At 31.6% G+C, this 13,202-nt stretch overlaps 2 protein-coding genes across 6 annotated transcripts; one reads left to right on the top strand and one right to left on the bottom strand.

Annotated features, from left to right (window-relative positions):
- Positions 1-3,927: 3,927 nt before the first annotated feature.
- Positions 3,928-6,951, top strand: LOC121207887 (omega-3 fatty acid desaturase, chloroplastic). The gene is made up of 8 exons (XM_041078393.1): positions 3,928-4,692; positions 4,808-4,897; positions 5,370-5,436; positions 5,515-5,607; positions 5,683-5,868; positions 6,207-6,287; positions 6,379-6,516; positions 6,611-6,951. The coding sequence occupies exons 1-8, from the start codon at positions 4,181-4,183 to the stop codon at positions 6,794-6,796; spliced, it is 1,353 nt and encodes a 450-aa protein (XP_040934327.1). The 5' UTR covers positions 3,928-4,180; the 3' UTR covers positions 6,797-6,951.
- On the bottom strand, positions 5,216-12,561 carry LOC121207888 (N-(5'-phosphoribosyl)anthranilate isomerase 1, chloroplastic). Of its 5 annotated transcripts, none has more exons than XM_041078398.1 (7): positions 12,543-12,561; positions 10,474-10,527; positions 8,697-8,747; positions 8,287-8,624; positions 8,046-8,209; positions 7,635-7,907; positions 5,216-6,551 (listed from the first exon to the last, which is right to left on the bottom strand). In XM_041078398.1, the coding sequence occupies exons 2-6, from the start codon at positions 10,481-10,483 to the stop codon at positions 7,682-7,684; spliced, it is 789 nt and encodes a 262-aa protein (XP_040934332.1). In that variant the 5' UTR covers positions 10,484-10,527; positions 12,543-12,561; the 3' UTR covers positions 5,216-6,551; positions 7,635-7,681. The 5 variants fall into 5 exon arrangements, with proteins under 5 accessions (XP_040934332.1, XP_040934329.1, XP_040934331.1 ...); XM_041078395.1 differs by having other exon boundaries at positions 8,287-8,627; positions 12,543-12,558; XM_041078397.1 differs by lacking the exon at positions 12,543-12,561 and having other exon boundaries at positions 10,474-10,763.
- Between the last annotated feature and the right edge of the window lie 641 nt (positions 12,562-13,202).

The following is a 13,202-nucleotide window of genomic DNA, read 5'->3' as shown; positions in this document are numbered from 1 at the left end:
ATGAACAATATGCATTGCTTACCTTTTACATCACCAATGAATGCTTTACACTTCTTCCATTTTATATCGTCAATAGACGGTCTATACTTCTTACATTTTATATCACCAATGAATGATTTACACTTCTTCCATTTTGTATCGTCAACGGACAGTCTACACTTCTTGCATTTTATATCATCAATGAACAGTTTTGCACTGCTTAAGTTATATATCATCAATGGATAGTACACATTTCTTACACAAACGACAAGACTTGTAATAAGAGAACAAAATTCTGCTATGCTAGGATACACTTGTAAAACGGCAAAGAATAGGATGAATAAGAAACATAAGGAACTATGAACCACTAACAAAAAGGGTGGGATAAAATAAACAGCAAACGGGCTTTTTGGGGTTGGGGATAGAAGGACTTGAACCCTCACGATTTTTAAAGTCGACGGATACCCTCTTACTATAAATTTCATTGTTGTTGGTATTGATATTGACATGTAGAACGGGACTCTATCTTTATTTTTGTCCGATTAATCAGTTTTTTAAAAGATTTATCAGACTATGGAGTGAATGATTTGATTAATGACTATTCTATTTGATTCTTTCTTCAACTTGGAATCGATTCACAATAATTCTTTTTATTTTTCATATTTTCATATAAATATAAATTGATTTTGCATATAATATAATAGAAATAAAAAAAAGTACGGGTTAAGTTCGTCTTTTTTGAGATAGTTTTTCATTAGTATACCTATAAAAAAATAGGTCCAACAGATAGTTTGAACCACTTTTATTTTACATGTCCAATTACCGCATCTACAATATACATACAACACCTCTCCATTGTATAAATTCAGATCCTCTAATTGACAATTGCACCACTTGGGTATATGTTATACATGCTTGAATTATCGAGCCAATGGGCATACCATCCGTTAAATCACAAAGCAAAATTTATATGAACCAACTACGAACAAAAATATTCGCCAATTCATTAGTAAGGGTACAAATTAATTTCAATAGTCTAACAATGCATCGTATATTTCTGGGATATCCAACCAATAAATTGTATCTTCCACCCGTTACTTGCAACAACCACCACTCGCGGGAGTAATTTGCAGATTGTCTTGAGGCACAATCACTTTATAACCTACTTTTATACTGAAGGGCCTATTGTTATATCCCTACCACAATTTGGACCCGGTTGGGTCTTCCATTGTGCCCTCATCCCTCCTATAAATACCTCAAAATATCACTAAAGCTTTGTTTCTCATTAATTTTCAAAAGTATTGTTGGAGTAATAAGCAATGCTAAACAAATTATTTTTAAACTCAAAAGCGATTTTCAAAAGCAAAAGCAGTTTTTTCTAGTTTTTTTTTCCAAAAGTAAAAAAAATGGCATCTTTAACCTTTATTTATACTCTAATATATTTTATGCATATAATTATTTTTCTATTGACATTTATTTCAAATATATAAAATTATATATTCAAATTAAATTTTACAAGTAATTTATATTAATTACTTACAAATATTTAAATTTTATATTTCATATATTAAAATATTACTAATGAGCTACAATAATTTTTTTATATTTTTACTAAAATATCATAATATTAACGAATTTGAATATTATTTAAATACATATTTTATACTTCACAACATCATGTCTAAAATGCACATTTTATTTCTCAAAAATACTTTTTGACAATAATACTAAACGCTTAAATTTTAAATCAAGTTTTTTAAAATCACTATTCATATAAATTATTAAAATTTTAATATAATGAAATAGTATAAAATATTGCCGTTTTACTTCTTACTGATATATTCCTGCACTAACAACAATACCAATATTAATCGAGTTAAGACTAAATAATAACCAAAACATAATTTAAATCATACATAATTCACTAAATTTTAGTTTAAAAATTCAGTAGTTATAATATTTTTATATTTTCTCTTAATATATATTATAATGGAGGATAATGACATTGAAATCGAAATAGATAAATGAAGATAAGCAAGATTTAAATAAATATTTATATTTATATTATTAAAATGTTAAAAAAGTAAAAGCTAAATTTAGATAATTTCTTGATTTAAAAATCTCTCTAATTAACACCCATGCATTCTTAATATTTGGTACAAACTATTTAGCCCCTCAAAGTATTGGAAAAATTATTATTTAGCCCCCTTAAAATTTTGTAATTCAATCTCAATCCTTTAATACCAAACTCCTTGCTTCTTTTACGAGTGCACCTAAAAGATAATGTTAATTAGACCTGATCACGAGTCGGTTTGGGTTTGGATCTAGTCGATATTGAATTTTAGGGTCACTTTCTAAGCTTGAAATTTTGCTCAAGCTTGATCCATATTAAAAATACTGAAGGAAGCTTGACTCGGCCCGACTGTTTTTAGATTATTTTTTTATATAAAAACAAATTTAAAAAATATAATACATCAAATACACTAAAAATATTAAAATAAATATTCTCTAAAAAATTAAAAATACAAAAAAAAATATAAGCATATGATAAAATTCTACCAGAGACTTGACCCATTTAGAAAAACGGGTCTTATTTTTTTATCTAATCTCATTTTTCAAGTTTATATTTTACTCAAACACTTCTACTTTTCAAATAAACCTTTGGGTCTAAGCGAATACCCGTCCTATAATCAAGCCCAATGCTAACAAAATTTTTTTATTAAAAATTGAAAAAAATAATTTAAACATTTTAAATTCCAAAAAATATTTTGAAGGAAAAAGAAAATGTGTGAATCATATGATTAATGAAATTTGTTGACTGTTTTCCAATTTCATTATCAACACTTTCCACTTTCAAAAACCAAAGAGAAAGCTACATTTGTCCTTCACCCACAAATTTTTTTTTTTCATTGGTCTAAAATTTAATAATAATATTATTAAATAAATAAAATGATTAAAAAAGAAGCTGAATTGACCACGTCAGCCACTTTTATTATGATCCACAAATTTTGGCTGTGAAATGTGTCAAATTCATGCACCTAATATTCAACTCCATCCTAAACACAATCCCATCAATCAAAATTAACCATTTTTATGTCCATTTATAACACATTTTTTATTTTTTATTTTTATGTCAATTTTTGGTTTTACTATCTCTAAGATATTTAAATTTAAGATTTAGTCCTTATATTTTAATTTGGATTAAATTGATAATGTTTGATTTTTCTTAAAAATATTCATTTAAACTCATTATATTGATATATTCGAGAAGGGTGTTTTTAAGAAAAAGTTCACATTGATATTTTAATCTACATAGTTAATTATTTGGATTATTGATATTATTAAAATAGAATGATCATTGTATGTCAAACTAAAGTGTTTGGACTAAATCTGGTATGGTAGAAAGGACCGAAATCATAATTTAACCTCGTTTTTTTATTTGGAAATTGTTTGTTTAATTTGGTATAAATTGATTATTTACTTTTATATTGTGATTAAATAGTTAAAATAATTAAGCAAAGTTTGCAATTAACTATTTGGTGGTATTATAAAAATAAAATAATTAAATTATATCAAATTAAAATCCATAGATAAAAACTCAAATTTGAATAAAATAAAGGGACCAAAATCATAATTTAACAAAAATTGACTGATGTTATTATCCCAAAATTTTAATTTTCATTATATTAAATATTTTTTTACATATTTTAAAACCATTTTTTTTAACAATCTCATTATAAATTTTGATCATATCTGTTTTTTTTTTACACAGTAACTAGAATTAGCCGTAGCCCCTCCCATAAATAGGAAGATAATGCACCTCAACGCACTCCAACTTATACCCTTATTTGATAAATAAATAATAATAAAAAACATAACCAAAACAATTTTTTAAAAAAAATATTATGATTAAATCAATTCACATGAGTAAATTACATACATATACATATACAAGTAGTAGTAGAAAGGTACAGAAGACAACCAACAAGCAACACAAGTTGCTGCAAACAGTAAGGCAGCAAGGCAAAGCCCTTTAGCACCCCATAATATTATCTTCTTTATTAGCTACAACTTTTTCCTTCTGTCTCTCTCCTCTTATCTAAAGCCAATGTATTTTTAAAGGCTGAAACTTTGGGAACCTTTTTTTAAAGGCTGAAACTTTGTACACCTCGTCCCAAAAACCACTTAGCATCAGCCTCCAATGGCCAGTTGGGTTGTATCAGAATGTAGTTTAAGACCCTTCACTGCCGTTAAAATCCACCACAAACCTAGACCTTCATTACCTTCAAACACCATTAATGCTTTCAAGTTCAAACCTTTACCGTGTTCTTCATTCAAGGTCCCAACTTTATGGTCTAAAGGTAGAAACTTAGGGGGGTTGGGGTTGTTGAATGTGAGTGCTCCATTGAAAGTGACAATAACTAGTGAAGAAGATAAAGGTAAAGAAGAGAGCGCCATTGATGGGGTTAATAATGGTGAGTTTGACCCTGGTGCAGCACCTCCTTTTAAGTTGTCTGATATTAAAGCTGCAATACCAAAACATTGTTGGGTTAAAGATCCATGGAGATCTATGAGTTATGTTGTGAGAGATGTTGTTGTTGTGTTTGGATTGGCTGCTGTTGCTGCTTATTTCAATAACTGGTTTGTTTGGCCACTTTATTGGATTGCTCAAGGAACCATGTTTTGGGCACTTTTTGTTCTTGGTCATGACTGGTAAATAATAATCACCCTGTTTTGCTTGTCTTCTTCTGTTTGTCACTTCTGGAGCATAAAAACATTGAATTTGGACATTGACATTGGTCTTGTTCTTCTTTTTTTTTTTTTGCAGTGGACATGGTAGTTTTTCCAATAATCCAGCTTTGAATAGTGTTGCAGGTCATCTTCTTCATTCTTCAATCCTTGTTCCATACCATGGATGGTTAGTTCTCTGAACTTTTTCTTTTGGTTAAATTCTCTATTAGTCCCTCTACTTTACAGAAATTATTAATTTGGTCATTTTTAATCCTTGTAATTTCAGTCTGCACTGCTATTTTCAAAATTCAATGCAGTTATACGTGTAATGCTTTTTCAGCATGTTATTTCAACATATTATTTACTAAAAATCCGGTTAATAGATTAACGACTATCATCTACTTCAAGCTTGAAATTTCAAAATTCAAAATCTGTAAAGACTTAGAATGATCCAATTAGAGAATATGAACTAAATCTACAACTGTACACAGTACAAGACTATTAATTGAATTTAACCAATAAGGATTAAAATTAGTCAAATTAAAGTATAAGGACTAAATCCACAACTTTTACAAAGTACAAGGAATTATAGCAGAATTTAACATTTACTTTTATATCCAATTACCAACTTCTTTCAACAATTTTGATCATATATGCAGGAGAATTAGCCATAGAACTCATCACCAGAATCACGGGCATGTCGAAAATGACGAGTCATGGCATCCGGTAACGTCCGCCGCCACAACCCTTTCTTACATGTAAATTTTCATTACAAGTGAGTAATTTCTTTACCTTTTATGGCAGTTGTCTGAGAAAATTTACAAGAGTTTGGACAATGCAACAAGATTATTGAGGTTCACCCTGCCTTTCCCTATGCTTGCTTATCCTATCTATCTGGTAAGCCATAGATGTTGGATTCGGTTTACGAATCGAATGATATTTATATTGACTCATGTTGTTTACGGTCAACAGTGGAGTCGAAGTCCCGGAAAAAAGGGTTCACATTTCCATCCAGACAGTGATTTATTTGTCCCAAATGAAAGGAAAGATATAATCACCTCAACTGCTTGTTGGACAGCAATGGTTGGCTTGCTTGCATATTTGTCGTTTACAATGGGACCAATGCCATTGCTTAAACTCTACGGCATCCCTTATGCAGTACATGCTTCAGTTCCTACATATATTTCTTCAAAACAATTTCGGTAAAAGTACTACGAAGGCCTTTAGACTAGAAACCGAATTGCATTTTACCCCCTCTATTTAAAATAAGCAAACTGGTCCTTCTACGTTAGTTTTTAACAATAAAAATGAACGAAATTTTTAACAGAAAGGCCAAGTTTGCTCTTTAATCTAACATACAGGGACCAATTTGCCCATTTTTTGAGTGAATGGAGTAAAATGCAATCTAACTCTCAGTACAGTGGTCTTAATGGTACTTTTACCAAAAAAATTCATATTTCTGGTCTGATATAATGGACTCACATATAAAATGGCAGATATTTGTGATGTGGTTGGATTTGGTGACATACCTACATCACCATGGTCATGACGAGAAGCTTCCATGGTATCGAGGAAAGGTTCGGGATAATGTTTATTCTTCTTCACCAAGAAACCATCCATGTTATGTATGGTATAACAATTGAAACTTCTCTGTGTTTTACTAACCAGGAGTGGAGTTACCTGAGAGGAGGGCTTACGACGCTTGATCGGGATTATGGATGGATTAACAACATCCACCACGATATTGGAACTCATGTTATACATCATCTCTTCCCTCAAATCCCACATTATCACTTGATTGAAGCTGTGAGTATCATCATCATCATCATCATCTTATTTTCCTGCATCAGTTATGTTTTAGGTTTTCCACATACTAAAGAAAATGGTACATGAATTACAGACCGAAGCAGCGAAGCCAGTGCTCGGGAAATACTACAGGGAGCCAAAGAAATCCGGGCCTTTACCATTTTATTTACTTGGGATACTCATAAAAAGCATGAGAAAGGATCATTATGTGAGTGACATTGGTGATGTTGTGTACTATCAAACAGATCCTCAACTATATGGAACTAACAAATCAGATTGAAGCACTGAAGTTTCTTTTTATTCTCTGGCTAAAACCTCGATTCAGATATGTAATACATCACATTGAGTGGTCGACACTCGACTTTATTCTTTCTCTCCCAATTGATGTGTATGATGAGATGATAATACCAAAAACCTGCAATTTCAGTTGCAGAATCTCCGTGTGTGTGGTGCACAATTAGCATTATAGGTTCTGTGGATAAAACAGATCATTATAGCCACAAAAAGTGAATGTGTGTTTGATAAGTGGTCATATATGGTGACAAAACATGTAGCTTTCATAGTTTTTAAACCAAACAAAGATCATGTGCATGTCAAAATTTGGAAAATGACAATACCAAACAAAGATAATGAGCATGTCCTAAGGTGGAAAATGACCATTAAGGAAAGGTATAAACATTTGCCATTCATTAATCTTTGCAGGTTATGTGTCACAAGCTGTCTGAAAACTATTACAAATCAAGGGTAAAAAATGAAAATGACTAGAGTAGAAGTATCATAAAGGTTATTATACTAGAAGTTGGATTGCATTTTATCAGCAAAGTAGCCATTGTACACTAGATCAAAAAACAAGCTGATTCTTTTGTTAAAAATTTCAACTATTTCTACCATTAAAAATTAATCATCGTATGTCAGAATGAGTGTAACTGCTTTAATAATAGAAAAGATTAGTCTGCTCTTTGATTTAACGTATAAGGATTACTTTGTCCATTTTTTAAGTAGAAGGGGCAGAATGCAATCTGATTCTTAGTACAAGGGCCTCCACAGTTCCTTTACCAAAAAGACTAGTATTTTTTATACTTGTGGTTCAAGGTACATAAATTACAAAACAAATGTACCTGATGTAACAAATCAATGGATGGATAATCTCTGATTCCTATATAGATCAATATGGTGCAGAGCGGACCCCTTTCATGAAAGAATAAATCTGTGATCGATCTTTCCGAATACCATGCAGGGCGCAAATACCGCTGCTTACATCAACTCCATGCGGTTTGAGAGTATTAATGGCCTCACAAACATTATTAGGGTTGATTCCCCCTGCCAAAAGCCAGCCATGTTTACTTGTGATTGAAGGTAACTTGAACTGAGCCCAATTAAATCCTTTGCCACTGCAAAACATATATCAGAATATAAATTTAGTGTTTAAAATTAAATTTGAATGATGAAAAAGGCACATGCATCGAAATTTTCCTTTTCTCAAACAATGGAACTCACTGATTAAGTTAAGTGAAGAAAAGGTTACTGACCTGCCACCTTTAGCACTATCCACAAGAACCCAGTCTACTAAAGAACAGTCTTCATCGGAAATCTGGTTTTGAAGGTCTCCGTCTTCATTTGCATGAAGAACATATATAATTCTGTTTTCTTGAACCAACTTCGGGAATGCTGCTCGAGAAAGATCTCCATGAAGCTATATATGATGGAAATGACATTAAGTTATTTATTGTGCTACAAGAAAGGTAATCGAGATTGAATAAGTATATATACCTGCACGAATTCAAGGTCTGATGCATCTGAAGCTCTTAAAATTGTGTCTAAATCATCATCCACAAAGACTCCAACAGGCTCAGCCCTGTATTCCCTTGCAACTTTTGAAATTTCCTTTGCAACTGAAAGCGAAATGGAGCGTTTGGACTTGGGCCAAAGGATCATCCCAATGAAATTGGCACCGGCTTCTGCTGCCAAAGCAGCATCTCTAGCTGATGTGATACCACACATTTTGACCAAAGGATGATTCTTTTCATCCCCCTTGATCAAAGAAAAGTCTTGGTCTGGTTGTGCAATATTGCATCTGACTATATTCTTCAATTTTCCTCCTTTTCGGCCTGCTAATACAAACACTCGTGAGGAAATTTGGCATTAAAGATTCAAAAAAATCATTTGAAATCAGAAGTTACCAGTGATTTGACTTGACTGAAAGTTCAAAACTTTTGACTGGAATTGACTTCCTGCAGTTAAACCTGTGTCAACAATGAATACAACACGAAAAAACAGTGCCTTCCAACAGAAATGCATAATAAAAGGGACAAAAGTATCACAAAATTCATCAAAGTAGAAAAGTTTACTCAAAATTCATCAAACCCGGAAATAATAAGACATTTGTATCATTTAAGTAGGGAGGGTCAGACAAATTCCCCAAGACTACAAAGTCCATAACAAAACATACAAAAAATAAAGAACTTCACATGCCTGTGGTATCTGACTAGTGCGCCTAAGCACATTTCCCTTGTCGAAAAAATTTTCAGTTCAATCCTTTTTTTTTTTCTTTCCACTCGGACCAGAAGGACTAAATCTCCAAATACAAATCTTACCAAGCAAATAAAAAACTCGTGCTGGAAAAAGAAAACAACTGGTTTATATATATCCAGTATTACTGTAACTGAAAGCTAAAAAAAAGCATGTTCCCACTTTCTCATGTCAGTCCCCCCCTCCCCACTTTCTCATGTCAGTCCCCCCCCCCCACTTTCTCAACTAGTACACTCCCTCCTCATTGTGAAAGAATGGGTCAAAACTGAACTAATGAGCCTCGAGTCCAAAACAAAAAACTGAAACTAAGCAGGTCCAAATCTTCATTTTCATCATACGCTTTAATTTTCCTTCGAGAATAAACCCATAATGGTGGAGACGCATCACACTCAGCTAGTGCACCTAGGCATGCTTTATTAAAGGTGATAGGTACAGAAAAAAAACTGGCCTGATTGTAGACAGATTAGACACACGTGCATAAACTCACACAAGTACATATTGCTCTTTCCTTCACTTAGGCTAGAGTTCTTTCTGTGCTTGAGGCAATATATGGGTTCTAGAACCTAGTGTGCGCCATGTGCACTTGACAACATTGCATCAAAGTAGAAAGTTCTACTCAAAATTCATCAAACCCAGAAATAATAACACATTTGAATTGGTCCCACATACAGCAAAATGTAGATTAATCATTTAGATAGGGAGGGTCAGACAAACTCCCCAAGACTATAAAGTCTATAATCAAACATACTAAAGAACTTCACATGCAGTGCTGTCAAGGCATGCGCCTATGTGCGCTTCATGAGGCACCTGCCTACTGCACCTAGGCATGTTTTTTTTGTAAGGTGATAGGAATAAATCGAGCTCAACTTATTGAAGTTCCCTTTAATTTCCTTTTTCACTTTCTTTCGTTCGACATACATGAAGAGTATCAAACTCCATACTTCTCAATATTCGAGTATTCAATTATCGACATGGACCATAAGGAAATCATGCATTAATCAATAAAAAGAAAATTGCATGCAAGGGAGGATCCTTATGGGGGCCACACACACACACATACATACACACATACTTAAACACACATTTACACATTGTTTGTTTTGTAGATAGACTAGGCACATTTACATGTTGTTTGCACCTGAGGCAATATAAGGGTTCTAGCACCTAATGAGCACCATGCACCCTTGACAACATTGCATCAAAGTAGAAACTTTTACTCAAAATTCATCAAACCCAGATACAGAGAGCCAAACAAATTCCCCAACACTATAAAGTCTTAAACAAAAACATACAAAAGAAGAACTTCACATCAAAATAAACAAAAACCCACTCAAAATTCATTAAACCCAGAAATATTAACAAACAAGTTATCTACACTAATCAAACAAGATAGTAAACACAGTGAGTAAGGAGGGAAAAAGCTGAAACCTGAAAGCATTATATCCTCTTGCTGTTGTCTCGTTGGGGGCTCTTTGTTTGAAACTGGCTTATGTGAAATTGAAACAAAGAAACAAAATTTGTAAAAAGACAAGTTAAATAAGCAAAAAAAAAAAATCAGATTGTCAATTATGTGTTTGTAAAAATGCCAAGGTGACAATATGCAATGAATTTTGTCTTCCAATATGGGAAGAAGAGAAGGTTGTTTTAAGCGGGCTTGGTGGCCATTTTTAGACCCATAAAGCCCATGTTTCTAAGCATTTAAATGGCTCATAAATCTTTCATTAAATGGGCATAAGTAACCCAATAAAGCCTGAATATTGGGGTTTGGGTCCAACACTCAGTGGTTTTAATAGAAAATGTAATTTCAAGTATAAATAATCGAGTTTGAAGTTAAATATTTAAATTGAGACGAGTTAAATTGAGTAAGTTAAAACAATTTAAATTTTACTTCAAATTAAACTTAAATTTTAAAAATAAAAAATTAGAGTTCAATTTGATTCAACTTGAAAATTATTTAAAATTTTCTAAATTGAAAAGTAATTCATTAAAATTATGTTTTAATATGCCAATGAAGTCGTGGCATTTTCGGTTAAGACAAAAGCCCTATCTAGATTTAAATTTCATCATGCATAATTGCAGTGTGAGACAATATGTTATATTAATGATAGAACAGTTATAGTAATTGTTTGCTCCGTCATGTCATGTATGCCACATAAAAGTATTATTTTATCCTTTTACATAATTATTAAACGATTAAATTTGTGTTATAGAAAAAAAAAACCTTCTAATTCTCTTTACCTTTTTCCCCTTAAATATATTTCTCGAAAATTCCAAATCAAGAATATTAGAAATATTATTCGAAGAATTGTATTTATATATTTGCTTAGCTTTTATATTGAAATATTAAAAATAACTAGTAAAAATCAAACCAAGCCCAAGCAGAGTGAAGCAAAGACGGATTCATGGTAGAGCACAGAAAAGATGGGAAGTAGCGATGGTAGATTAGGCAATATCCATCCCTACCCTACTCTATTTTTTTCTCAACAACCCAAAGATCAAGTATAAGTGCCCAAATACGACCCTCTTTATCACTCTTCATGCTCTTAACTTTCATCACTCTCTTGAGCTCATCTTATTTCATTCCATCGATGACACTTTTAGTTAACGTAAATATTTAAAGGCATCTCAAAACTTACATCTAAACCTAATTCGTTTATCGTGCAAGTCATCTCCTAACTCGATCCATAACCAACTATTCTTGACCATTAAAATAATATTTTACATCAATAAAAGAAAGATACTACCAATATTGCTTAATGGTATAAAAGAATTAGAACCACCTTTAATAATAATAAAAAAGTAACCACAAATCTAAAAAGCCTCACTCACACGCCTTCCTTGCTTTTATTTGCTTTTTTTTTTTCTTTTTAACTACCCAAGTGATTAATTACGCTTCAGTCACTTAATTTTAAAAAATTATAAAATAATCATTAAACTATTTAAAAAATATATTTAAGTTATTGATCAGCTAGCGAGATCCAAATGACGAATCAACAATCAGTACGGTGAATTAGTACTCATCAATAAGTAGAATAATATATCTTAAATCTAAGTTGATCTTTCATGAAAAAAAAACTAAATTGTAGAAAAGAAAGGGAATGAGAGCTTTCGATTTATATAAGCAATGTAAATAAATAAATAAAAAACATACAACAACAATTTTAACAACCCAATCAAGTGACCAAAACATAAAATTAATAATAATTTATTGATCTTGGATGTAGCTTACTTTTTTTTCCCTTTTGCTAAGATTTTTAAAACTGAACCGATGGTTGAATCGATTAAATCATCTATTCTCGATTTTTTAACTCAATTCTAAACGATTCACTCAGAATCTAATTTAACCCTTTATTTAAACCGATAAATCAATTAATTCTAAACTATTAACTCAAAATCTGATTCTAACCCTTTGTTTAACCATGTTTTTGATTTGATGGGTTTTTTTTTTTTTTTTTTGCATTGGCAACAAAGTGAAAATGGAGAAGTGGGAATCGCACCTTAAGACCGACCATTGTTTAGCTTTATTGATAAAGGCAATGGAAATTGCAAATTACATCAACACATACACTTCACCCTTTTTGTCTTTTCATGCTGTCCTTAAAAAAAAATCTACATTTATTTATTACATTTGAAATCTTTATTGAAAGAATAAATAAATAAATATTATAAACATTTGGTTGAGAATTAGTCTCGTGGGCGGCTCTCAACACAATGACTTATTCTATCCTTCTTGGAACAAAATATGGTTACCCCACACCCATTCTTCCTTTTTGAAAAAAAAAATGGTCAAATTTTGATTCTGGCAACTCTTTTATATTTAAATTTAGAATTTAGTCCTTTTATGAAGGACCGAATTAAATTAATTGTCTTATTATTAAATTTGATAATGTCTAAGGTAAGATCTTATTAGATTGGGATCTTTTTTAAATCAACGATTATGGTTAAAAGACATAAATGAAGAGTGTTAGAGTTGTGTGACCTAAATTCTTATTAAAATAAAATACAAGCGGCAAGATAGGGAGATCTACGAGGGTGAAGGCCAAGGGCCGAAGTGGAATCCGTATTGAAGTTTACTTCCTTTATTTGATGTTGATTGAAATAAGGTGTTTTAATATTATTGTATTACTTATATTTGACTTTGATTAGAATAAGTTTTT

This window comes from Gossypium hirsutum, chromosome A10, assembly GCF_007990345.1.
Source record: "Gossypium hirsutum isolate 1008001.06 chromosome A10, Gossypium_hirsutum_v2.1, whole genome shotgun sequence".
NCBI lineage: Eukaryota > Viridiplantae > Streptophyta > Magnoliopsida > Malvales > Malvaceae > Gossypium > Gossypium hirsutum.
Note: the sequence above shows the minus strand (reverse complement) of the source record. Positions and strands in the feature narration are given on the sequence as shown.

Excerpts from the sequence above, each read along its gene's own strand:
- LOC121207887 (XM_041078393.1), top strand. The coding sequence starts at position 4,181 with ATGGCCAGTTGGGTTGTATCAGAATGTAGTTTAAGACCCTTCACTGCC. Across the intron at positions 4,898-5,369 it reads CTTGTTCCATACCATGGATG|GAGAATTAGCCATAGAACTC; the intron begins GTTAGTTCTCTG and ends TCATATATGCAG. Across the intron at positions 5,869-6,206 it reads TCTACGGCATCCCTTATGCA|ATATTTGTGATGTGGTTGGA; the intron begins GTACATGCTTCA and ends ATAAAATGGCAG.
- LOC121207888 (XM_041078395.1), bottom strand. Across the intron at positions 8,210-8,286 it reads CAGACCTTGAATTCGTGCAG|CTTCATGGAGATCTTTCTCG; the intron begins GTATATATACTT and ends CATCATATATAG. Across the intron at positions 7,908-8,045 it reads GATAGTGCTAAAGGTGGCAG|TGGCAAAGGATTTAATTGGG; the intron begins GTCAGTAACCTT and ends TATGTTTTGCAG.